At 50.9% G+C, this 25,147-nt stretch overlaps 1 protein-coding gene across 2 annotated transcripts in view; it reads left to right on the forward strand.

The window, feature by feature from the left end:
* The window catches only part of DOCK11 (dedicator of cytokinesis 11), a 1,219,508-nt gene that overhangs the window by 437,731 nt on the left and 756,630 nt on the right, over window positions 1-25,147 (forward strand). For both annotated transcript variants that reach the window (XM_078688544.1, XM_078688546.1), the window contains exon 16: window positions 6,954-7,030. In XM_078688544.1, coding sequence (XP_078544670.1) covers window positions 6,954-7,030 — 77 coding nt within the window. The remainder of the gene's footprint in view (window positions 1-6,953; window positions 7,031-25,147) is intronic.

Genomic DNA, 25,147 nt, shown 5'->3' on the forward strand with positions numbered 1-25,147 from the left:
AACCGTTTTAAAGTGAACCAAGACTGTATTTACAAGCCTGCTTGAAATTTATATAAAGAGTATATATTTTTACAAAATACAGTTTGGTGTCATTGTGTGGTGGGTTGGTTGTGATGGTGTAATATTGCAAATGTTTAACCCTATGTGCCCCAGAGATTAGCCTAGACTGCTTGCGCCACACTACCTAGAGGGTAAGCAGAGGTTTTTCTTGAAGGTAACCCTCAGCCCTGACGTGGAAGAGAGGGTCCCTGCTTGTCGCCAGTGCTGCACTGCGCCAACCAGAGACTCCCCTTTCCTACAGTGCCAATTTGGACGCACCTGCTACTATACATAGCGGGATGAATTGCTATCACTAAAACGCTGGTACTCCCCAAATGTATTTACCTATTTATCCATATCACTATTCCTCTCAACAGGCATTTCGTTTGCAGACTCTGCCCACGCCTTGTCACTTTGGCATTGGTCCGGAGGCCACCACAGACCACATGGGAGATGTTGACTCTCCCGTTCGACCAGGGACGGTTTATGTGCCCCATATGTGGAATTCTACTGTTGTCGCGCACAAGCTCACTTTGCCCACTATTGGCTCTACCCGCCTCCATTCCATACACATCTGGCTGTTGAATCAGACAACGTGGCTCCCTGCCCGATATGCACCACCTTGTACTTACCAGTTCACCGTTGCCGTGCTGTGGTGAACACCACTATCTGTACATCCTGTGTGTGAGACAGGCTGCACATTATCGCTCCCGCATCCTGCCTATATTTGCCTAATATTCCCTTGAATGTTCATCCCGGGTTTGTGTCAGGTATGGATGATGGAATGTACTCATGGCCTACTCATCTGAGGCTTCACACGATGGGGAATTTTATCCAGAAGAGAAATTCCTCCCACTGCAATACATACTCGAACTACCTCAGTATGCCTCGCTTAATATTTTCTCATATTTCAGATTACTGGCCTCCTTTCAGGAACTGCATGATTCCTTCTCCACTGCCCCCCACACTTCCTGTGTTAGACATGCTATTGACCAACTCTTCCCCACTCAAATTGACTACACAACTCTATGCAAGCATGCAGGGGATTTTTCCTGTTTGCACACATAAAGCCTACCTCAACTGGGAATATGACATTGCCTCACCACCCACGGCAGCTCAGTGGAGCTACTGTTGTGGGCTTACCGAGGCACTCTCTCCCAAAAATAGGGTACGCCTACTACATGTGTTAAGTTCCTTCACAGAATGTACCACACTTCCGTCCAGTTGTAATGATTGAGGTTATTTGATAATGCATGCTACCGTAGATGTGGGGCTGATAATGCCACCTTTCTCCACTTTGCTTGGACTGGGCAGGGGAATGCCCCAAAATTGCCCGATTCTGGGAGCTTGTTTATGACTATTGCCTCCATCAGTGAGTTCTCGTTTCCCAGGATTCTGCTGGTTGCCCTCCTGTCTATATTAAGGAAGTCCCCTGTGGGACTCGCCGCCTCACCTCGATGCTGTTACTCATGGCTAAGTGCAAGGTTACAATTCACTGTGTCATTACCCTGCACTGCGGCTGCATAAGTGGCTTAGCAATGGGACCTATTGCCCAGAGCAGCTTACTGTGCATTGGAACTGCTGCCCCAGGGCTCTCGCCCAGTGGATATCTGCAAATCTTTTTTACTTATCTGTATTTGCTCAGCGATTCCAGCCGTGCACCAGACCTTCCCGTCTCCTGCCATGCAAGTGAAGCCCTACCTCCCTGAGCCTTGCCATGTTTACCTTTTGCTAGTTGCTCACCTGCATTGGGGGTTCATAGGGGGCACTGTGCACTTTATGTGATGAGGAACATCAGGGTTACTCTGCTTAATGACTTGATGTACAGGAATAATAACTGTATTGCGGAAATTATGTGTTAGATGACTTTAACCTGCAGGTGGGCTATTTGTGCTGCTGCTTTTACTCCTCCTTCATGTATGGGAATGGATGCCATTTCTGGACACTGCTTGTTTCTCTATCAGCTCTTTTCTCTTGGGTGACCTGAAGTCCTTATATGGTCATATGGAATACCAATACCTGCTCTGTTGTTATGCTCTGCATGTATTGCTGTGAATTTAAATGAATAATAATTCAAAATGAAATAATAAATATTTATGAAAAATTATAATAAAAAAAGGCTTTCTTAGGCAATATGTTGAAGCATGGTTTAAACAATGTATGTCCCAATAAACATCTTTGTCAGTTACTAATTGCTGAAAAAGTCTGTTGAGTCACATTCTTGATTTTCTGACGAAAGTCTAACTTCTCCAAGGAGCTATAATGCCATTCAGCACAGGATAATATACGTGAAAGGTGTTAAGTGTCTTCTTAACCCCTTCCATGCTCATGACGAGCTGAGCTCGTCATGAGTTGCGCCGCTCGCATGCTCATGACGAGCTCAGCTCGTCATGTAACGCGGCTTTTGGAAAAAAGCCGCACAGCGCAAAAATGACCGCAGCACGCATGCGGTTAAAAGGGTCCCTGTTAGGAATAAAAAACAGTAAGGGTAAACATCTCCTTTGCAGTCTTGAAGCTCATGGTTGGAGATGAAGATTATTAATGAAGTTATTAGCAAGGTACCAAGCTCCCCTGATATCAGTAAAGAGAGATAAGTGAGGCATAATATCCAGAAGGGGATATTATGTTCTAATAGCAATAAGATTAAATCAGGGGCACAAACTGCAGCAAAGACGTGAGTAATGTGAAGAAAATCTGGTAATAAATGCTTTGAGATGATCCCTTCCTCTCATGATTGCTTACTTTATATATGATTCAAAGAGCAAGTGACATCTCAGGAAAATGCTTTATTTCATCATGAATTAGGAACCTAAGATAACACCCTGTGAAGAGACCGCTATCTTGGAAAAGGCTGCTAGAAGGATTTCCATACCCCTTTCTTGTAATCCCTGGCATTCATTTGGCATAAAGAAACCCATGTTTGCCATCCTTTGAGACACAATGAATTGTGTACTTTTGTGTGGTGCTCCATGAAGCTTGCTGAAAACCCCTCTAGGTGACCGTGGGTACAGAGATGCCGGAACAATCCTGACTGACAGGATACCCAGCTATACTCTGAGAAAGGTAACTAACTATTCAGTGTTGAATATCCTGTGGATAGCTGCTTCCTCCTCTCAGCGCAATAAGCCTCTACCAAGTCTTGGTAAAACTCTTGACACTGCTCTCGGCACTTCTTTTAGCACTGAAGTTACAGGCTAAAATTGACACCTAGGTAATGTACTAGTCTTCTCTTATCAAATTAAAGAATTTAGGTGGGAAAGATTGGAGGGAGACATAGGGGCCCTGGAAGACGACGACTGCAGGATCCACTACAGAGCCCCCGAGAAATTACAATTTGCGTCAGGTTCCGATTGGTGCAGCTAAAAATTCTACACAGGGTGTATTACCCCCGCACCCATCTTTATATGCCTGGGGAAGAAGCCAATCGGCCCTATGTGCGAGGGGATGTAGAGGGCACATTCTTTCATATCCTGTGGGAATGCCCAGAGATAGTCCCCTTCTGGGCTAAAGTTGTGGACACATTGGCAGCGGTAGTGGGTTCTCTGGTCCCACTAGAACCTAGGTGGCTATTGTTGATGATCTAAGGGGCCACGGACTGATCCAGACACAGTGAGCTCTGGCTGGCAATGGCAGCAGTGGTGGCAAAAAGAAATATTGCAAGTGGCTGGGGGGGCGCAGGCGCCCCCACAGAGAGACCAGTGGGTGTGAGATCTAGATTGGTGCTAGAGAGCTGAAGAAACTATTTATAAGTCCAGGGGGTGCATAAAGAAATGGAAAAAAGTCTGGGGGCCTTGAAAGAACTACAGGGCATTGAGGGGCGGGCCAGGGCTAGATCTATGAGTATTGACAATCCCACCTTTGTCAATGTCAGTCTTCCATTGTATTGTTTAATATCATTCCACCATATGCTATATGAATATTGTCATGAATTGTATGATATTGTGAGCAATGTTAATAAAGAGTTCCCAAAAAATTAAAAAATAAAGAATTTAGGACGAATGTTTTAGGAAAACCCAATATAAATTAGACATCTCATTCCACTGTCCAGCTTTGCTACAGCATGTGGAATATTCACTGCAACTGTATGAGTATAGGTTTTAACATTAAAGTTACCCTGAAAGAATGACTTAATTTTTTTTGTGCTGAGGAAAATATTAAATAGTCCGTGTTCTTAAATGTAGCAGCATTTTCTGTCCTCTACACTTTTTCTATGACTTTTGTTGACTTCAGATGGTGGGATAGTTTGCACAACCCCTCCTGTCACACACACCATCCTCTTCTCTAGAATACATCATATCCGTTTGTAAATTGTTGTTATGGATTAGTGATTCCATGATTGCCATATTTGATTTACTTGTCAGACCCTAGTATAGTGCATTGTGTGTGCCCAGGGCCTGTACATCAAATGCTGCTAGTGGGCTGCAGCACTGATTGTGCTACCCACAGAAGCAGCATGTAAAATGTAACTCTGGCCTGCCATTGTCCTGCCATGTCGACTTGGCAAGTGCACACACTTTCCAGTCCCTAAACCTTCCCTTTTCTACATATTAGTCACCCCTAAGGTAGGGTCAAGGTACCCCTGTGAGCAGGGTGCATTGTATGTGAAAGGTCGGACATACCCTGATGTGTGTGGCATGTCTTAATAGTGAAATACTGCCAATTTCATTTTTCACTATTGCAAGGCTACCTGTTCCCATATGACAGAATGGGGAGTTTGTTTATAACATCTTATAAACATAACTGGCCCTGGGAACAAGGTAGAAAAATTAAGTTTAGTATGCCTGAACTAAGAATGTTAAAATGCATCTTTTAGTAACAGTGATTTTTACATTCTGTTTTTGAAAATACCACTTTTAGAAAGTAGATATTTTCTTGCCTAACCATCTAGTGTGCCTCTGCTGGGTTTGTGTCCTGCATGTCTGGCTTCTGGATGACTGGGGCTGGAGAGGGGCAGCGGCTCCAGAAGTCTAATGAGTCAGGGCTGGGCTGAATAGGCCTGGTCTGCCTTTGGAGTGGCGAGAGGAGTAGCACCTGCACCTGAGTAGTGCTGTGCCTGCCTTTCACAATGACGGCTCGGCCCCCCTGTGGTGTGACTGGAGCCAGGGCTTACACCGACAATGGAGGTTGTTGTGCACTTGCAAAGTGCCTCAACGGAACTGGTTTAGGCTGAGTACAGACACTCTCTGCCTTCAGAGAACAAATGATTTTTGGGTATAAAAAGAGAGACTCAGACCCCAGACTTTTACATCACTTCTGGGAAATCAAGAGGAACCTTTGCCAAGGAGAAGAGCCGGAGAAGCTGAGGAGGAATACTGCCCCTGTGCTGCTTGCTGTCTGAGGTTGGCCTGCAGTAGCAACTTGGTGGCAAGGAAAGGAGAAAAGGAATTTGCTGTTTGTTGTGTCCCCTGCTTGAGGAAGATCTCCAAGGGCTTGAAACTGAGCTTGCCTCCTGTTCTGAAGTCTCAGGGACACAAAGACTTTACCACCAGCTCCCCTGAACCTCCTTGATGGGAGTTCTGACCTACAAAGAGGTGTCTGCTGTTGTTCTGGACCTCTAGAGACTGTTTTTCTGCTGGGAGCTGGAAGAATCCATGCATCGTCACGGATCATCTCATCGCATCAAGGCGCCAAGTTTGTCGCATCATTGGGGGACGCAGTAAGACACCGATGCATCACCTCCCCATGCAGTAAGAAACCGACACATCACCTCCTCTCCGGTAAGGAACCTACTCATCACCTCCCCTGCGCAGCATAAGCAACCGACGCATCGCCTTCCCCGGGGGAAGAAATCAACGCATCACCTTCCCTGCGCCCCGTTTTGTTTGTTTGCGTGACACATCCCAGGGACTGTGTGTGAAAATTGTTGCATCTGCAATTTGCTTTGAACAGAACTATTTCTACCATCTGAAAGTCCTATGTTTATTACTGCATTGTGGATTTTTGTCGCTTGGTCTTGTTTTGGTTTAGATAAAGATTACTTACTAAACTGGTGTGGTGTCTATTTGTAGTGTTTTCACTGTATTATTGTATGTGTTCACAAATTCTTTACACACTGCCTCTGAGATAAGCCTGTCTGCTTGTGCCAAGCTACCAAGGGGGTGAGCAGTTTTTTTTTAGAAGTGTATCCCCCTTACCCTGACTAGAAGCAAGGGTCCCTATTTGCACAAATGCACCTACCTCTGCCAACTAGAGACCCCCATTTCTTACAAACATCAACCCACAATTCCCAAATATATCAGTGATCTAACCATATGTTTGAACTCTTGGTTTAGGTACGTCTTCAATTGACCATTTATGCCAAATGAGTCTACCCAATAATTTACTCCAGTCTTGCTTTAGCTAGGTTGTTCATTGCTAAGTTGAAAAAACATCTTCCCTGCTCTGTTGGTAAAATATCACATTATTCCATTATATTACTACACACAATGACACATCACATCAAAGGCATCTGTAGCATTCCCATTCTTCCTCTTGCAAGATCTATTTCTGTTCTCCTCTATAACTCACACTCCTAAGGGAAGCATCTTCTTCCTTTGAAGTGCACTAACATTATCCACTGCATTTATGAAAAGGTAGGAAAAGGTAAGGGTGTAATGCCACTAAATGATTATTGATACAAATTAAATAAGTATTGTGTGATGGGTTAGCTCTACGGGTGGCTACTGTATATGAAAGGCAATTTGAGGCACATTTACTTCAATTCTAATTTAATTTAAAATGCATGCTTTTTTATTGTAATTAAAGATTCTCATATTTGTGCTGTTCCTGTTGGTAGATAAAAGTAAACCACTAGATTTCAATCCATTTTATTAGGCAATATCAGGTTATGACACAATGTGGGTCAGTTAAAAAAAAAATTGCTCATATTTTATTTACTTAATACAGTTTTTCTTTCTTTTCGCTGTATATTTTAGACCTGAGAAGACAAAATTGCAGGTTATCCCTGGCCAGTTCACTGCTTCAATAGAATGTGTTTCCATTGATCATTTAAGTAAGTTCATGCATGTTCTGCAATACACATATATAAATATGAGAGCAACATGGTATTCTATTCAGTGAGACAGTTCTGCCTGCTTCAGAGTCTTTTCTATAAGGTAGAAGTTTGCTTCTATCAAAGCTTTGTTTTTTCAGGTCATTTTTGGTACATGTGTCTTGTAATATTAATATTGAGATGAAACCTGGATCAATATTCAGGACTATCAAACCTAATTAAAGTTTAAAACACTTTTCCTCCCTTTTAACTTGACACAAAGGATGGCTCCTCCCCTTCCTGCAGACAGAAAAGTCGCCCATGTCCAACCTTCTTCCAGTTTTTCTGTCTCGACAGGAAAATGGGCCCTATTGTAATCATTGATAGAATCAAATAGGAATTTACCTTATGTTAATGTGTTGTTTGTCATACACTTTTTAGGTCGAGCCTAGGCAGCGCATTTGCTGTCTATTCAAAACATGCTGTATTCACTCTGTGCGCCATTGCCTTTTTATTCGTCCCTTCAATTGTAGTTCCAAAGTGCTGGCTTGCTAGAGGTTAATCCTTCCTTTGTCCCTCCTTTGTAGGGCTCGGCCTACGTCACCACGAAGTGGGGCGGAGCTCCGAGCTCCTATTGTTAAAGAAAAAAAAAAAGTTTCTTTAGGGCTCGGGCCAGAAACATTCCTTAGTGCGCGAGTTTTTTTATGGCATCTGCATAGTGATTCGTCTTCGCTGTGCTGTCTTTTTAGTAGCCTTGACGCGATAGGCTATATATAATTTTCGTCCGCCATTGTTGGCATTTTCTGTGTGGTTACGCGCACGGCAGACTATTAATTTTAATTAGGAGCTGTCAGAGTGCCCTTGTAATGCAATCCAGATGGTGGGAGCGCGTTCACCATTCTGCATTGCATGTATAGGGCGAGCGTTCGTCTGCAGCGTTTTTGGGGCTGAGAAATGTGGACGTCTATTGTATTGAACTTTTATGTGATTTATCATTGCTCTGAAAAATGTGTGTTTGCAAGGAAGTGTTCCCGATTACAAGGACATGGTGTTCGCTTATTTCCTTTGAAGCGCTGTCTGATATGTATTTCCCTTTAATAGCAACACGTACTTTGGATACCACCACCAGTACTACCACTACCAATACCACCACCACCAGTACTACCACTACCACCACCACCACCAGTACTAACACCATCCGTATTACCAGTACTACCACCACCAGTACTACCACTACTACAGCCACCCGTACTACCACTACTACAGCCACCAGTACTACCACTACCACCACCACCAGTATTACCACCACCATCAGTAATACCACTACCACCGCCACCAGTACCACCATCACCAGTACTACCACCACCAGTACTACCAGTACCACCACCACCAGTACTAACACTACCAGTACCACCACCACCACCAGTACTACCAGTACTATAGCCACCAGTACTACCACTACCACCACCATCAGTACTACCAGTACCACCACCTCCAGTACTACCACTACTAACACTACCAGTACCACCACCACCAGTACTACAAGTAACACCACCACCAGTACTACCACTACCAGTACCACCACCATCACCAGTACTAACACCATCAGTACTACCAGTACTACCACCACCAGTACTACCACTACTACAGCCACCAGTACTACCACTACTACAGCCACCAGTACTACCACTACCACCACCACCAGTACTACCACCACCATCAGTAATACCAGTACCACCACCAACAGTACTACCACAACCAGTACTACCAGTACCACTACCACCACCACCAGTACCACCACCACCAGTACTACCACCACCAGTACTACCAGTACCACCACCACCACCAGTACTAACACTACCAGTACCACCACCACCACCAGTACTATCAGTACTATAGCCACCAGTACTACCACTACCACCACCACCAGTACTACCAGTACCACGACCACCAGTACTACCACTACCAGTCCTACCACTACCAGTACCACTAACACCACCAGTACTACCACCACCAGTACCACCATCACTAGTACTACCAGTACTACTACCATCAGTACTACCAGTACTACCACCACCAGTACTACCACTACCAGTACCACCACCACCAGTACTACCACTACCAGTACCACCACCACCACCAGTACTACCAGTACTACAGCCACCAGTACTACCACTACCACCACCACCATTACTACCAGTACCACGACCACCAGTACTACCATTAACAGTACTACCACTACCAGTACCACTACCAGTACCACCACCACCAGTACTAACACTACCAGTACCACCACCACCACCAGTACTACCAGTAGTACCACCATCAGTACTACCAGTACTACCACCACCAGTACTACCACTACTACAGCCACCAGTACTACCATTACTACAGCCACCAGTACTACCAATACCACCACCAACAGTACTACCACCGCCACCAGTACTATCAGTACCATCACCACCAGTACTGCCACTACCAGTACTACCACTACCAGTACTACCAGTACCACTACCACCACCAGTACTACCAGTACCACCACCCCCAGTACTATCACTACCAGTACCACCACCACCACCAGTACTACCACCACCAGTACCACCACCTCCAGTACTACCACTACCAGTAATACAGCCAGCAGTACCACCACCACCAATACTACTGCTAGGGAGTGCAGAGTGCAGAGTGCATAGGGAGTGCAGAGTGCATAGGGAGTGCATAGTGCAGAGTGCATAGGGAGTGCATAGTGCATAGGGAGTGAAGAGTGCATAGGGAGTTAAGAGTGCACAGTGCATAGGGAGTGCAGAGTGCACCGTGCATAGGGAGTGCAGAGTGCATAGGGAGTGCAGAGTGCATAGGGAGTGCAGAGTGCATAGGGAGTGCATAGGGAGTGCAGAGTGCATATGGAGTGCAGAGTGCATAGGGAGTGTAGAGTGCAGAGTGCATAGGGAGTGCAGAGTACATAGGGAGTGCAGAGTGCAGAGTGCATAGGGAGTGCAGAGTGCATAGGGAGTGCAGAGTGCATAGGGAGTGCAGAGTGCATAGGGAGTGCAGAGTGCATAGGGAGTGCAGAGTGCATAGGAAGTGCAGAGTGCATAGGGAGTGCAGAGTGCATAGGGAGTGCATAGGGAGTGCAGAGTGCATAGGGAGTGCAGAGTGCATAGGGAGTGCAGAGTACATAGGGAGTGCAGAGTGCATAGGGAGTGCATAGGGAGTGCAGAGTGCATAGGGAGTGCAGAGTGCATAGGGAGCGCAGAGTGCAGAGTGCATAGGGAGTGCATCGTGCATAGGGAGTGCAGAGTGCATAGGGAGTGCAGAATGCATAGGGAGTGCAGAGTGCATAGGGAGTGCATAGTGCAGAGTGCATAGGGAGTGCATAGTGCATAGGGAGTGCATCGTGCATAGGGAGTGCAGAGTGCATAGGGAGTGAAGAGTGCCCAGTGCATAGGGAGTGAAGAGTGCACAGTGCATAGGGAGTGCAGAGTGCACAGTGCATAGGGAGTGCAGAGAGCAGAGTGCATAGGATGAGTGCACAGTGCATAGGGAGTGCAGAGTGCATAGGGAGTGCAGAGTGCATAGGGAGTGCAGAGTGCATAGGGAGTGCATAGGGAGTGCAGAGTGCATAGGGAGTGCAGAGTGCATAGGGAGTGCAGAGTGCATAGGGAGTGCAGAGTGCAGAGTGCATAGGGAGTGCATAGTGCAGAGTGCATAGGGAGTGCATAGTGCAGAGTGCATAGGGAGTGCATAGTGCATAGGGAGTGCAGAGTGCATAGGGAGTGAAGAGTGCACAGTGCATAGGGAGTGCACAGTGCACAGTGCATAGGGAGTGCAGAGTGCACAGTGCATAGGGAGTGCAGAGTGCAGAGTGCAGAGGGAGTGCAGAGTGCATAGGGAGTGCAGAGTGCATAGGGAGTGCAGAGTGCATAGGGAGTGCAGAGTGCATAGGGAGTGCATAGGAAGTGCAGAGTGCATAGGGAGTGCAGAGTGCATAGGGAGTGCAGAGTGCATAGGGAGTGCAGAGTACATAGGGAGTGCAGAGTGCATAGGGAGTGCAGAGTGCATAGGGAGTGCAGAGTGCATAGGGAGTGCAGAGTGCATAGGGAGTGCAGAGTGCATAGGGAGTGCATAGTGCAGAGTGCATAGGGAGTGCAGAGTGCATAGGGAGTGCAGAGTGCATAGGGAGTGAAGAGTGCATAGGAGTGAAGAGTGCATAGGGAGTGAAGAGTGCACAGTGCACAGGGAGTGAAGAGTGCACAGTGCATAGGTAGTGCAGAGTGCAGAGTGCATAGGAAGATTGCACAGTGCATAGGGAGTAAAGAGTGCACAGTGCATAGGGAGTGCAGAGTGCAGATTGCATAGGGAGTGCAGAGTGCATAGGGAGTTCAGAGTGCATAGGGAGTGCAGAGTGCATAGGGAGTGCATAGGGAGTGCAGAGTGCATAGGGAGTGCAGAGTGCATAGGGAGTGCAGAGTGCATAGGGAGTGCAGAGTGCATAGGGAGTGCATAGGGAGTGCAGAGTGCATAGGGAGTGCAGAGTGCATAGGGAGTGCAGAGTGCAGAGTGCATAGGGAGTGCAGAGTACATAGGGAGTGCAGAGTGCACAGTGCATAGGGAGTGAAGAGTGCACAGTGCATAGGGAGTGAAGAGTGCACAGTGCATAGGGAGTGCAGAGTGCAGAGTGCATAGGGAGTGCAGAGTGCAGAGTGCATAGGGAGTGCAGAGTGCATAGGGAGTGCAGAGTGCATAGGGAGTGCAGAGTGCATAGGGAGTGCATAGTGCATAGGGAGTGCATAGTGCATAGGGAGTGCAGAGTGCATAGGGAGTGAAGAGTGCACAGTGCATAGGGAGTGAAGAGTGCACAGTGCATAGGGAGTGAAGAGTGCACAGTGCATAGGGAGTTCAGAGTGCACAGTGCATAGGGAGTGCAGAGTGCATAGGGAGTGCAGAGTGCATAGGGAGTGCAGAGTGCATAGGTAGTGCAGAGTGCATAGGGAGTGCAGAGTGCATAGGGAGTGCAGAGTGCATAGGGAGCGCAGAGTGCATAGGGAGCGCAGAGTGCATAGGGAGCGCAGAGTGCATAGGGAGCGCAGAGTGCATAGGGAGCGCAGAGTGCATAGGGAGTGCAGAGTGCATAGGGAGCGCAGAGTGCAGAGTGCATAGGGAGCGCAGAGTGCAGAGTGCATAGGGAGTGCAGAGTGCATAGGGAGTGCAGAGTGCATAGGGAGTGCAGAGTGCATAGGGAGTGCAGAGTGCATAGGAAGTGCAGAGTGCATAGGGAGTGCAGAGTGCATAGGGAGTGCATAGGGAGTGCAGAGTGCATAGGGAGTGCAGAGTGCATAGGGAGTGCAGAGTACATAGGGAGTGCAGAGTGCATAGGGAGTGCATAGGGAGTGCAGAGTGCATAGGGAGTGCAGAGTGCATAGGGAGCGCAGAGTGCAGAGTGCATAGGGAGTGCATCGTGCATAGGGAGTGCAGAGTGCATAGGGAGTGCAGAGTGCATAGGGAGTGCAGAGTGCATAGGGAGTGCATAGGGAGTGCAGAGTGCATAGGGAGTGCAGAGTACATAGGGAGTGCAGAGTGCATAGGGAGTGCATAGGGAGTGCAGAGTGCATAGGGAGTGCAGAGTGCATAGGGAGCGCAGAGTGCAGAGTGCATAGGGAGTGCATCGTGCATAGGGAGTGCAGAGTGCATAGGGAGTGCAGAGTGCATAGGGAGTGCAGAGTGCATAGGGAGTGCATAGTGCAGAGTGCATAGGGAGTGCATAGTGCATAGGGAGTGCAGAGTGCATAGGGAGTGCAGAGTGCATAGGGAGTGAAGAGTGCCCAGTGCATAGGGAGTGAAGAGTGCACAGTGCATAGGGAGTGCAGAGTGCACAGTGCATAGGGAGTGCAGAGAGCAGAGTGCATAGGATGAGTGCACAGTGCATAGGGAGTGCAGAGTGCATAGGGAGTGCAGAGTGCATAGGGAGTGCAGAGTGCATAGGGAGTGCATAGGGAGTGCAGAGTGCATAGGGATTGCAGAGTGCATAGGGAGTGCAGAGTGCATAGGGAGTGCATAGTGCAGAGTGCATAGGGAGTGCATAGTGCAGAGTGCATAGGGAGTGCATAGTGCAGAGTGCATAGGGAGTGCAGAGTGCATAGGGAGTGCAGAGTGCATAGGTAGTGCAGAGTGCATAGGGAGTGCAGAGTGCATAGGGAGTGCAGAGTGCATAGGGAGCGCAGAGTGCATAGGGAGCGCAGAGTGCATAGGGAGCGCAGAGTGCATAGGGAGCGCAGAGTGCATAGGGAGTGCAGAGTGCATAGGGAGCGCAGAGTGCAGAGTGCATAGGGAGCGCAGAGTGCAGAGTGCATAGGGAGTGCAGAGTGCATAGGGAGTGCAGAGTGCATAGGGAGTGCAGAGTGCATACGGAGTGCAGAGTGCATAGGAAGTGCAGAGTGCATAGGGAGTGCAGAGTGCATAGGGAGTGCATAGGGAGTGCAGAGTGCATAGGGAGTGCAGAGTGCATAGGGAGTGCAGAGTACATAGGGAGTGCAGAGTGCATAGGGAGTGCATAGGGAGTGCAGAGTGCATAGGGAGTGCAGAGTGCATAGGGAGCGCAGAGTGCAGAGTGCATAGGGAGTGCATCGTGCATAGGGAGTGCAGAGTGCATAGGGAGTGCAGAGTGCATAGGGAGTGCAGAGTGCATAGGGAGTGCATAGGGAGTGCAGAGTGCATAGGGAGTGCAGAGTGCATAGGGAGTGCAGAGTACATAGGGAGTGCAGAGTGCATAGGGAGTGCATAGGGAGTGCAGAGTGCATAGGGAGTGCAGAGTGCATAGGGAGCGCAGAGTGCAGAGTGCATAGGGAGTGCATCGTGCATAGGGAGTGCAGAGTGCATAGGGAGTGCAGAGTGCATAGGGAGTGCAGAGTGCATAGGGAGTGCATAGTGCAGAGTGCATAGGGAGTGCATAGTGCATAGGGAGTGCAGAGTGCATAGGGAGTGCAGAGTGCATAGGGAGTGAAGAGTGCCCAGTGCATAGGGAGTGAAGAGTGCACAGTGCATAGGGAGTGCAGAGTGCACAGTGCATAGGGAGTGCAGAGAGCAGAGTGCATAGGATGAGTGCACAGTGCATAGGGAGTGCAGAGTGCATAGGGAGTGCAGAGTGCATAGGGAGTGCAGAGTGCATAGGGAGTGCAGAGTGCATAGGGATTGCAGAGTGCATAGGGAGTGCAGAGTGCATAGGGAGTGCATAGTGCAGAGTGCATAGGGAGTGCATAGTGCAGAGTGCATAGGGAGTGCATAGTGCAGAGTGCATAGGGAGTGCATAGTGCATAGGGAGTGCAGAGTGCATAGGGAGTGAAGAGTGCACAGTGCATAGGGAGTGCACAGTGCACAGTGCATAGGGAGTGCAGAGTGCACAGTGCATAGGGAGTGCAGAGTGCAGAGTGCAGAGTGCAGAGGGAGTGCAGAGTGCAGAGGGAGTGCAGAGTGCATAGGGAGTGCAGAGTGCATAGGGAGTGCAGAGTGCATAGGGAGTGCAGAGTACATAGGGAGTGCAGAGTGCATAGGGAGTGCAGAGTGCATAGGGAGTGCAGAGTGCATAGGGAGTGCAGAGTGCATAGGGAGTGCAGAGTGCATAGGGAGTACAGAGTGCATAGGGAGTGCATAGTGCAGAGTGCATAGGGAGTTCAGAGTGCATAGGGAGTGCAGAGTGCATAGGGAGTGAAGAGTGCATAGGGAGTGAAGAGTGCACAGTGCATAGGGAGTGAAGAGTGCACAGTGCATAGGGAGTGCAGAGTGCACAGTGCATAGGGAGTGCAGAGTGCAGAGTGCATAGGAAGATTGCACAGTGCATAGGGAGTAAAGAGTGCACAGTGCATAGGGAGTGCAGAGTGCAGATTGCATAGGGAGTGCAGAGTGCATAGGGAGTTCAGAGTGCATAGGGAGTGCAGAGTGCATAGGGAGTGCATAGGGAGTGCAGAGTGCATAGGGAGTGCAGAGTGCATAGGGAGTGCAGAGTGCATAGGGAGTGCAGAGTGCATAGGGAGTGCAGAGTGCATAGGGAGTGCAGAGTGCATAGGGAGTGCAGAGTGCATAGGGAGTGCAGAGTGCAGAGTGCATAGGGAGTACAGAGTACATAGGGAGTGCAGAGTGCACAGTGCATAGGGAGTGAAGAGTGCACAGTGCATAGGGAGTGAAGAGTGCACAGTGCATAGGGAGTGCAGAGTGCATAGGGAGTGCAGAGTGCAGAGTGCATAGGGAGTGCAGAGTGCATAGGGAGTGCAGAGTGCATAGGGAGTGCAGAGTGCATAGGGAGTGCAGAGTGCATAGGGAGTGCAGAGTGCATAGGGAGTGCATAGTGCATAGGGAGTGCAGAGTGCATAGGGAGTGAAGAGTGCACAGTGCATAGGGAGTGAAGAGTGCACAGTGCATAGGGAGTGAAGAGTGCACAGTGCATAGGGAGTGCAGAGTGCACAGTGCATAGGGAGTGCAGAGTGCAGAGTGCATAGGGAGTGCAGAGTGCATAGGGAGTGCATAGTGCATAGGGAGTGCATAGGGAGTGCAGAGTGCATAGGGAGTGCAGAGTGCATAGGGAGTGCAGAATGCATAGGGAGTGCAGAGTGCATAGGGAGTGCAGAGTGCATAGGTAGTGCAGAGTGCACAGGGAGTGCAGAGTGCATAGGGAGCGCAGAGTGCATAGGGAGCGCAGAGTGCATAGGGAGCGCAGAGTGCATAGGGAGCGTAGAGTGCATAGGGAGTGCAGAGTGCATAGGGAGCGCAGAGTGCAGAGTGCATAGGGAGCGCAGAGTTACAATCTAACACACATAATTCCACTACACACCACATTAACACACTCCATAACACTTAGCAAAAATACATTACCATTTACAATGCCATTAGCTCAAACTCAAAAAATCCGAGCCCGATTGCATTTCTAATGCTTGTTGTGTTTGGTTTCCTCGCACATAGCACCGCCCAATTACTATTAACATTATGCTTTTGTGTTTATGTGTTCATTTGGGGGACTTTTTTTTTCTTTGATTCCTGCTCATGTCACTATTTGCCGGTCTTCGGAGGTTCAGCTTTGGCGCCCATCAATTAGTCTCCCCGTCCCATTCAAACACTGAGATGAATTGTTAGATGCAGTTTTCAAGGGTGTCTCATTAATTTTCTCTGACTTCAAAGTGCGAGGATTTGCCCTAACCCCTTCCTCTGCGCTGCTTGTTGCTTTAGCGAGCCTCGCTCACCTGAATTTCAACAGCCCAACCTTGCACAACAGTTGAGAGCACAGCTTGGGCAACTCCTGTCACATTATCTCTATTTTTATAGAGCGCAAATGCGACTGACTCAATGGTATTGAAGCTCCAGTTAAATTACATAAGGTCTGCTTAATTTTTTAGTTTTTAGATGCGTGCAGATTAACTGATGCTGAAGCTGCCCCTGTTTATTTATTACTTCCTCTCCACCTGACAAATGGAGGTAGCATTCATCACTCCCATCTCCTCCCATGTCGCTGCATGCCCTCCCCACTGCCTCTTCCTTTCGTCCTCCTCTCAGAGCTCTAATTTCAAAGCACATTCACACCAGCTCCCCTGGGACCGTTAGTCATTTTATTATATAATGTGAACTCAAACAGCCAATGTGTTGGAGTGCTTTACTACATGAGTGTTAGCTACATTACACAATGTCAGATTAATTTTTGGGGACATTTTTCTGGAGAGCGAACTCGACTGACCCGAATGGTTTGGATCTCTTTACAAAAGCGCCAGTTACATTAAAGAAGGTCAGGTTAATTATTTAGATTTTAGGTGTGCGAGAATAAGTGATGCAGACGCTGTCCCTGTTTACTCATTATTTACCCTCTACCTGACGAATGGGAGCATCATTCGTCCTTCCCACCTCCTCCCATGTCGCTGCAAGCTAGTAAACGAATGGTGCAAGCAGTGTTTTAAATGGAAAGTTTTGGAGAAGGGTGCTTGGTGAATAGAGGCCTGGGGGAGGAGGGATGTGACATCTCCACCATCGGAAAGTACTTCACTGCTTTTTTTCATGGGCTGTTCAATACTCTAATGATGCATTCACACACAGAATGTTATTGTGCTGTTGACTTTTATCAACACACTTGTCTTTCTGTCTATGCCTTAAAAAGCCTTGGAATGTGTCCATAAATGTTTCCTGAGGCAAGCATGCATTCCTGAATCAGACTGCCTGACCCAGTAATTGTATAGCTCTTCAATCCTTGGCGGCACAGCACCCGGGATAATGTGCTGAATGGCAAAACACTTAGAAGGTCCCAAAGGCGAGACCTATTGGCTATGCCAATCGTTGTTTATTTCTGTGTGCCACCAGGGGCATAACACAGGCGCACGCAGCCCCCGCGGTGCGGGGGGGCCTTTAGCTCCTAGGGGCCCCCTCGGCACTGCACTGTGGCCGGAGAGCTCCTGATTGAGCCCGGAGGGGGCCCATCTAAGTACCGTGTAGGGAGGCCCCCTCACTTTTCGTTATGCCAGTGTGTGCCACTATAAATTGGCAAGGCGCAGTCATCACAGGGGCCATCTTACAACCTGCTTACACTGTTTCCTGCAAGGCCCTAATCCAATCTGTGAGAAAGTATCTCTTTGACTCTTTGGGGGGTAATTTCCATTTTTGTGGACTGATACTGTTGGTGTTTGAACTCTGTACACGGGAGACTTTTGTCCTGGCCCCAATATATGTACTCTGACTCTCAAAGCATGACAGAATCGGCTAACTCATAATTGTTATATTTAACTTCCTAGTAACGCCATAGTATATAGTGTAGGAAATTACATCAGTGGCATGTAAAAATGAAATATCACCTGTGGATTGCATGACGTTGTGCCATATACTAGTCTGGTAAAAAAACATGGCTCCAGGCCTACCAGGTGCCTGACTGCTGTAGGTTTGAGATCTCAGACAAACCTGTCAAAATAGCACTTTTTGATGGGTAGTAACCTTACTTTTAAATATGAAATAACTCACACCTAAGGAGGCCAGGCAGCCCACACGCTAGGGTGCATAGTATTTAAAAGTGGTACCTGTAAAAAGTTAGTGTTGCCATGTACCTATAGAGACTTACCCCCAAAAGCTGTTTTCACTGTATAAGGCTTAAACTGCTCCTACAAGGAAAACTAAAGTTCAGATAAACTAATAACCTTGCTATCTTTGGTTTGGGACACTGTACCAGAATGGTACAAGCACAATATTTTATGTATATTAAACATAAAATTTACTGGTTCAATTGGATTGCTAATAATACTTAAAGAAATTAACTTTTATTCAATTAGACATTTCTGCCTTAACCTCCAGTTGGCTATTTAACCTGCAAGCAGATGGGCCCTCCAAGTGTTCCCCCTTAATGAGGTGGGAAAACTACTCCTTGAGCAGAAACAATTGGTTAGGCCTTTGTCGGGAAGGCCTAGGACTGAGGTATGTGACTTGTATAAGCTCAGGAAGGGTACCTCAGGGGGTCGTGGAACTTGATTAACTTGAAAGGGACAGAGCGGAGGCCTGCCATTTATAGTATAGAGGGAGACAAAGGGAAGGGAAGCTTTTGTTTCCTGGACCATATATACCAAGCTTGGCACCAGAGCAGTGGGAGGATGAGCTTGTCCCAGAACCATTGTGTAGTTGTATTTTTTATTTTATTTTATGTATTTATTGATTAAAAGTGAGGAGAACAATCAATAGTACAGCGTGATAAAGAGCGAGAAGATCAAAATAACCCCACAACCCCCCCTCCCTGCCTTCCAGGCATCACATTCTGGACACAGCAATACATCCTCTAATTTAAGGTGAAAGCAAGGAAAATTATGAGGAAACTTCTTACATATAGTCCACCAATATGGGCCAGGAATGAGTACACATCAATTCCAGAGTATCAATTTTGGAGCTACAAATTTCCTGACGGCGAGCAAGCATCTCCACAGGGCCATCGAGCTGTAGAAGGAAAAATAAAAGGGTTGTTGCACATAACATTCACAATAGGTCGGGGAGGGACACCAAATATGCCGTAAGGGGGGGCCCAAAAATCTTTGGGGCGAGATGACTCCGGCAGCTCTTCCTCGTATATCTGTAGCTGATCCCTGCAATAAATCAAGTTACGGAGCCATTTTTTTAGAGTGGGTGTTGTCCTGGTTCCCCAACACTGAGCAACTGCCCTTTTTGCGAAGAGGGTAGAAACTGCAACGATGCGCCTGTTACATGGCTTAAGACATTTAACGTAGCCCAGCAAGCATAGCTCAGGAGTACAGCACACAGGCTCCAATGCAATATCAGTGAGAATGGTCAACACTGCAGTCCAAAAAGCAAACACACCCATACACATCCAGGCAACATGGAGAAAATGTGCATCCGCTGCTCCACATCTCACACAGTTAGCAGTCTCTCTCAGACTATACTTGTGTAACTGTAGGAGGGAGTAATATACCTGATGCAGGAATTTAAAATGAATAATTCTAAGATTACAGTTGACTGTAAGGCGACCCGTGAGTTGGCAGCACGCAGTCCAGACCTCCGGTGCAATAGGAATACCCAACGCTGCTTGCCAGCGTAAGCAAGAGGGATGCTCCTCCTGATCCCGTTCACGTAAAGAGGCATTATAAAGTTTTGGGATTAGCCCTTTGCGGCCCTCTCCCGTCAGAAGCATCTGCAACGCTCGTAGAGTAGTGGGCTCAGCAGGGTATTCTGGATATGCAGCGCGAACCCGGACGTATGCAAAGTTGAACATAAAGCTACGATCTGTACCATTCTGTGCCTCTTGCAGTGTTTTAAATTGCCCCCCTGTTAGACGGGGACCCTGAGGGTCGGCCGGATACCGAGGGAGAGATCCCCGAGGGGGACCGTCTCCGGCGATCGTACAGACAAGTACCCTCCCTCCCCACAAACAGGCACCACACCAAGTCGAGTTCAAGGCTTTATATAAGGTTCTTAAGGCAAGGATATCAGCGATACAGGATAACTTGGACCCGGGGGTCCTCTCACTTCTAGTCTCTGTAGGGAAAGGGGGTAGCGGGACAGTCTTAGTACCGGATCGGTACAGGTGGTGGTAAAAGGCGAGCTCACAATCCTCGAGCTGGAGGGTCTGTGGGTCGGGCCGCGGCAGCGCCAGCAGGCCAAGGTGATAGTCTCCTAAAGCAGAGGGCCGCGGCAGCGCCAGCAGGCCAAGATGGTTTCACGAGGCAGAGGGCCGCGGCAGCGCCAGCAGGCCAAGACGATGGTTTCACGAGGCAGAGGGCCGCGGCAGCGCCAGCAGGCCAAGACGATGGTTTCACGAGGCAGAGGGCCGCGGCAGCGCCAGCAGGCCGAGACGATGGTTTCACGAGGCAGAGGGCCGCGGCAGCGCCAGCAGGCCAAGATGATGGTTTCACGAGGCAGAGGGCCGCGGCAGCGCCAGCAGGCCAAGTCACGGATGAGTTCTTCTCGGGTCTCTCGACTCCAGGATACAACTGCCTTCCTGGTCTGGTCCTGCCCCAGTTATAGGTCTGGTCCCCTTTGATGTCCGGACCCTCGCGCCTGGGGGCCGGGAGGTCCGGGATGAGGGAGTCCAGACACCCAGCAGGGGGGTGGAGCCAGCGCCCAGGCGGCCTGGGGTGATCGACACCTGGCGGAGGAGAGCCGTTGACGATTCCTTCTCCCATTGACTCGCCAAGTGGTCACTCTGCCTCCTGGGGGGAGGTTGGTGCCTCGATGTCGGGCCCGGCCGGGCCCAGGGTGAGGGTCGAGTTGAGGCCACGCGGCCTCGTGCTGCAGTGCCCCAAGATGGCGGCCGGGTCGATGTCGTGGGGTAGATGGTGACCCGGGCCAGCTGGGTCCGGAGCTGGTGTCTTGTAGTGGAGGGATTGCAGGGTACTTCGGGTGGTCGTTGGTGGACTCTGGCTGGGGATGCAGGGAGAGCCAGGGTCCTGGTCCCATTGCGGGGAGGGGGTACAGCTCGAACATGCGGCCTGTCCAACATGCGTCCCCCCCAGCTGAAGGCGGGGAGAGTCAGCCATCTTCCTGGGGACTCTCCTCGCTGAGGCGGAAAAAGCGTGACAGGCCGTCGGCGTTGGCGTGGTCCTGGCCTGGACGATGTTCCACCGTGAAGTCCATCCCCTGCAGGGAGATGGACCAGCGCAACAGCTTCGGGTTCTCCCCCCGCATTTGCATCAGCCATTGCAGGGGTCGGTGCTCTGTTTGCACCCGGAAGTGGGTGCCGAAGAGGTATGGCCGGAGCTTCTTGAGTGCCCAGACTACGGCGAAGGCCTCCCTCTCAATGGTGCTCCAGCGCTGTTCTCGGGGCAAGAGGCGTCTGCTGATGAAGACCACCGGATGGTCGACCCCTTCGGCGTTGAGTTGGGAGAGGACGGCCCCCACACCATGATCGGAGGCGTCCGTCTGCACAATGAATTCCCGGCTGTAGTCGGGAGCCTGGAGCACGGGGGCCGTGCACATGGCGGTCTTTAGCTTCTCGAAGGCTGATTGGCAGCCCGGGGTCCAGTTGACGGTTTTGGGGCTCTTTTTGGAGGTGAGCTCTGTGAGGGGCCCCACGATGCTGCCATAGTCCTTCACGAACCGCCGGTAGTATCCGGTGAGCCCCAGGAAGGCCCGGACCTCCGTTTGGCTCGTAGGGGGTTGCCAGGCCTGGATGGCAGCAATCTTGAGTTGGAGAGGGGCCACCAGCCCGCTTCCCACTTGGTGTCCCAGGTAGGTCACGGACCCTTGGCCAACTTGGCACTTGCTGGCCTTGATGGTGAGCCCGGCTTGCTGGAGGGCGAGTAGAACCTCCCGCAGGTGGCGGAGGTGGTCGGTCCACTGGTGGCTGTACACAGCAATGTCGTCCAGGTAGGCGGCGCTGAAGTCTTCCAGGCCCGCCAGTACCTGGTTTACCAGCCGTTGGAACGTTGCCGGGGCGTTTTTCATGCCGAAGGGCATGACTTTAAAGTGGTAGTGCCCGTCTGGGGTAGAGAAGGCGGATCGTTCTTGGGCCCTAGGGGTGAGGCCGATCTGCCAGTAGCCCGCTGTTAAGTCGAAGATGCTCAGGTAGCGGGCGGCCCCCATCCGGTCAATTAGCTCGTCTGCCCGGGGGATGGGATGAGCGTCGGTCCGGGTAACTGCATTCAGCCCTCGATAGTCCACGCAGAACCGGAGCTCAGGGGCAACGCCCGGGGCAGCTGCCTTGGGAACCAGGACGACTGGGCTCGCCCAGGGACTGTCTGAGGGTTCGATCACTCCTAGGGTCAGCATCTTGGACACCTCGGTCTGGATGCAGGCTCGTACCCGGTCTGGTACGCGGTATGCTCGGTGTCGAATAGGAGGGCTGTCCCCGGTGTCCACATCGTGGAGGCACCAGGGGGTGACTCCGGGGGTGAGGGAGAACAGGGAGGCGAACTGCCTCAGGAGCGTTTGGCAGTCTTGGCGTTGCTCCGGGGACAGGGCCTCGGAGAGCTGGACCCCTTCCACTGAGCCATCCTGCTCGAAGGCCCTCAGTAAGTCCGGAAGGGGTTCGGAGTCTTCTTCTGTCCCAGTATCGGTAGCCATTAGGAGGCTGAGTTCGGATCGCACAAAATGGGGTTTGAGCCTGTTGGCATGGAGGACCCGTAGGGGGTTCCGGGCAGTCTCCATGTCGATTAAATAGGTGACGGGCCCCTTGCGTTCGATTACCTTGAAGGGCCCGGACCATCTGTCTTGGAGGGCACAGGGCTCAACCGGGGACATCACCCAGACCTGTTGTCCAGGTTCGAACTCAATGGAGGACGTGTGCTGATCGTACCACCTCTTCATGTCCTCCTGACTGGCCTCGAGGTTGGCTTTGGCGGTGTCTCGGAACCGCCGGGTCTGGTTGCGGAGAGCCAGGAGATACCGGTAGATGTCCGGGGGAGTTTTCTGGGGAGGCTGCTCCCAACCTTCCTTGACTAGGCTGAGGGGGCCCCGGACGGGGTGTCCGTACAGTAGTTCAAAGGGGCTGAAGCCGAGGGACTTCTGCGGGACCTCCCGATAGGCAAACAGGAGGCATGGCAGCAGTACGTCCCACTGGCGTCGAAGGGGTTCTTCTAGACCCATAATCATCCCCTTGAGGGTGCGGTTGAATCTCTCGACCAGTCCGTTTCCTTGCGGGTGATAGGGGGTCGTGAATTTGTAGGTGACCCCGCATTGCTGCCAGAGGGACTTCATATATCTGGAGATAAAGTTCGTGCCCCTGTCACTGACGACCTCCCGGGGGAATCCCACCCGGGAGAAGATCCCCATCAGGGCCCGGCCCACCACGGGGGCCGTCACAGTCCGAAGAGGGATGGCCTCGGGATAGCGGGTGGAGTGGTCTACCAGGACCAGGATGAACCGGTGTCCTTGGGCTGTTCGAGAGTCGAGGGGCCCCACAATGTCTATTCCCACTCGTTCAAACGGGGTGGTGACGACAGGAAAGGGTTGTAATGGTGCTTTGATTTTTCGGCCACTTTTTCCGCTGGCCTGGCAGGTGGGGCAGGCCTTGCAGTGGTTGGTGACATCCTTCCGCATGTGGGGCCAGAAAAAATGGGTCACCAGGCGGTCGTAGGTTTTATCCTGCCCCAGGTGTCCGGCAAGGGGGACATCGTGGGCTAAGTTCAGGAGGAAGTCTCGGAAGCGAAGGGGCACCACCAGCACCCGACCGGCCCCTAGTTCTGCAATTTTCTGCTCGCTGTAGAGCAGGTCTTGGTCCCAGTAGATCCAGTGGGCCCCCGAGGTATCCCCGGTGCTCTGGGCCAGGGCTTGCTGCCGGAGTCCTTCGAGAGAAGGACAGGTTTGTTGCTCGGCCCGGAATTGTTCCTGCGTGGGGCCTCCCTCCTGCCGCCATTGTGCCAGGTCAGGGACGTCCCGAAGCTGGTCGGGTCCTTCTTCGGTTTGGGTCAAGGGAATGGCTTCTGGGGCGGCCTCCTCTGGGATGAGCGCGGGAGGAGGTTCTGGCCCCTCGGGCTCTTCTGGGCTGGGGACCGCGCGGGCGGTCATGGACCGGGTCGTGACGCAGACCCATTCGGGGAGGCCAAGCATCCCCAGGTGCTCCCTCCGTTCGACAGCTGCCCAGGGAGAGCTTTCAAGGTCGTTTCCTAGGAGGCAGTCCACGGGGGCATCATCGCGGACAGTTACTTTTAACATCCCTGTTACTCCTCCCCACTCGAAGGGGACGCAGGCCATGTGGCATAGGCTTTCGGAGTTGTCGGCTGATCGAACAGGGCAAAGAATGTTCGGCAAGATTTGGTCTGGAGTGACGAGGTGGCGTCGGACCGCCGTTACACTGGCCCCGGTGTCGCGGAGGGCTTCCGCCCGGCGGCCATTGATGTTGACCCATTGACCGTACTTCTGTGTGTTGGCGGGAAGGGGGGCCCGCGGAATCATGTCTCTCTCCCCTAAGCAGACCAGTGCCATGGCGGCGGGTGCCCATTCAGAGGGATCGGTCTCGTACTCCTCTTGGTCTTCCGGGATTATTTCTTCCCCTAGGGCCGCCGCTGCAACTTGGCGGGGAGGAGTGTTCGGATTCTTTGGGCAGTTGGGATCACTGGCGTAGTGGCCGGGTCGCTGGCACCTGTGGCACGTAATGTTGGCCCGGAAACCGGCCCGGACGGCAGGGCTTCCCCGGCCAACCGGGGTCGAGGGGTTTCTGGGGGGTGACGAGGGGCCGGGGTCTCTCCCCCGACCCTGACTTCCTCCTCCCCCTCGGGGGCGATACGATCTGGATACTTCGCTGGGTGCGCTCCGGCCAACTCGGGTGCTTTCCCACCGGTCGGCTTCGGCGGCGAGTTGTCGAGGGTCGGTTAGCTTGCTGTCCAGGAGGTGTTGCCGGAGCTCCACGAAGCAGTTGTTCGACAGGTGTTCCCATACGATAAGGTCGAAGAGTTGGTCGTAGGTGGTTACTTTGTTGCCCTTGATCCACCCCTCGAAGGCTCGGCTAAAAAAGTTCACGTACTCCACCCAAGTTGTACCCGGAATCCGTTTGCAGTCGCGGAACCGTTGGCGGTACATCTCAGGTGTGAGCCCGTATCGAGTGAGGAGGGCGGCCTTCATGTGGTCGTAGGAGGTCATCAGCTGGTCCGGGAGTTGCAGCAGGGCGTCCCGCCCTTCGTTGACAAACCTCCCCCATAATCCGGCTCCCCAATCGCTTCGGGGAATCCGGTGGGAGGTCATTGCCAC

This window comes from Lissotriton helveticus, chromosome 4_1, assembly GCF_964261635.1.
Source record: "Lissotriton helveticus chromosome 4_1, aLisHel1.1, whole genome shotgun sequence".
NCBI classification, from domain to species: domain Eukaryota; kingdom Metazoa; phylum Chordata; class Amphibia; order Caudata; family Salamandridae; genus Lissotriton; species Lissotriton helveticus.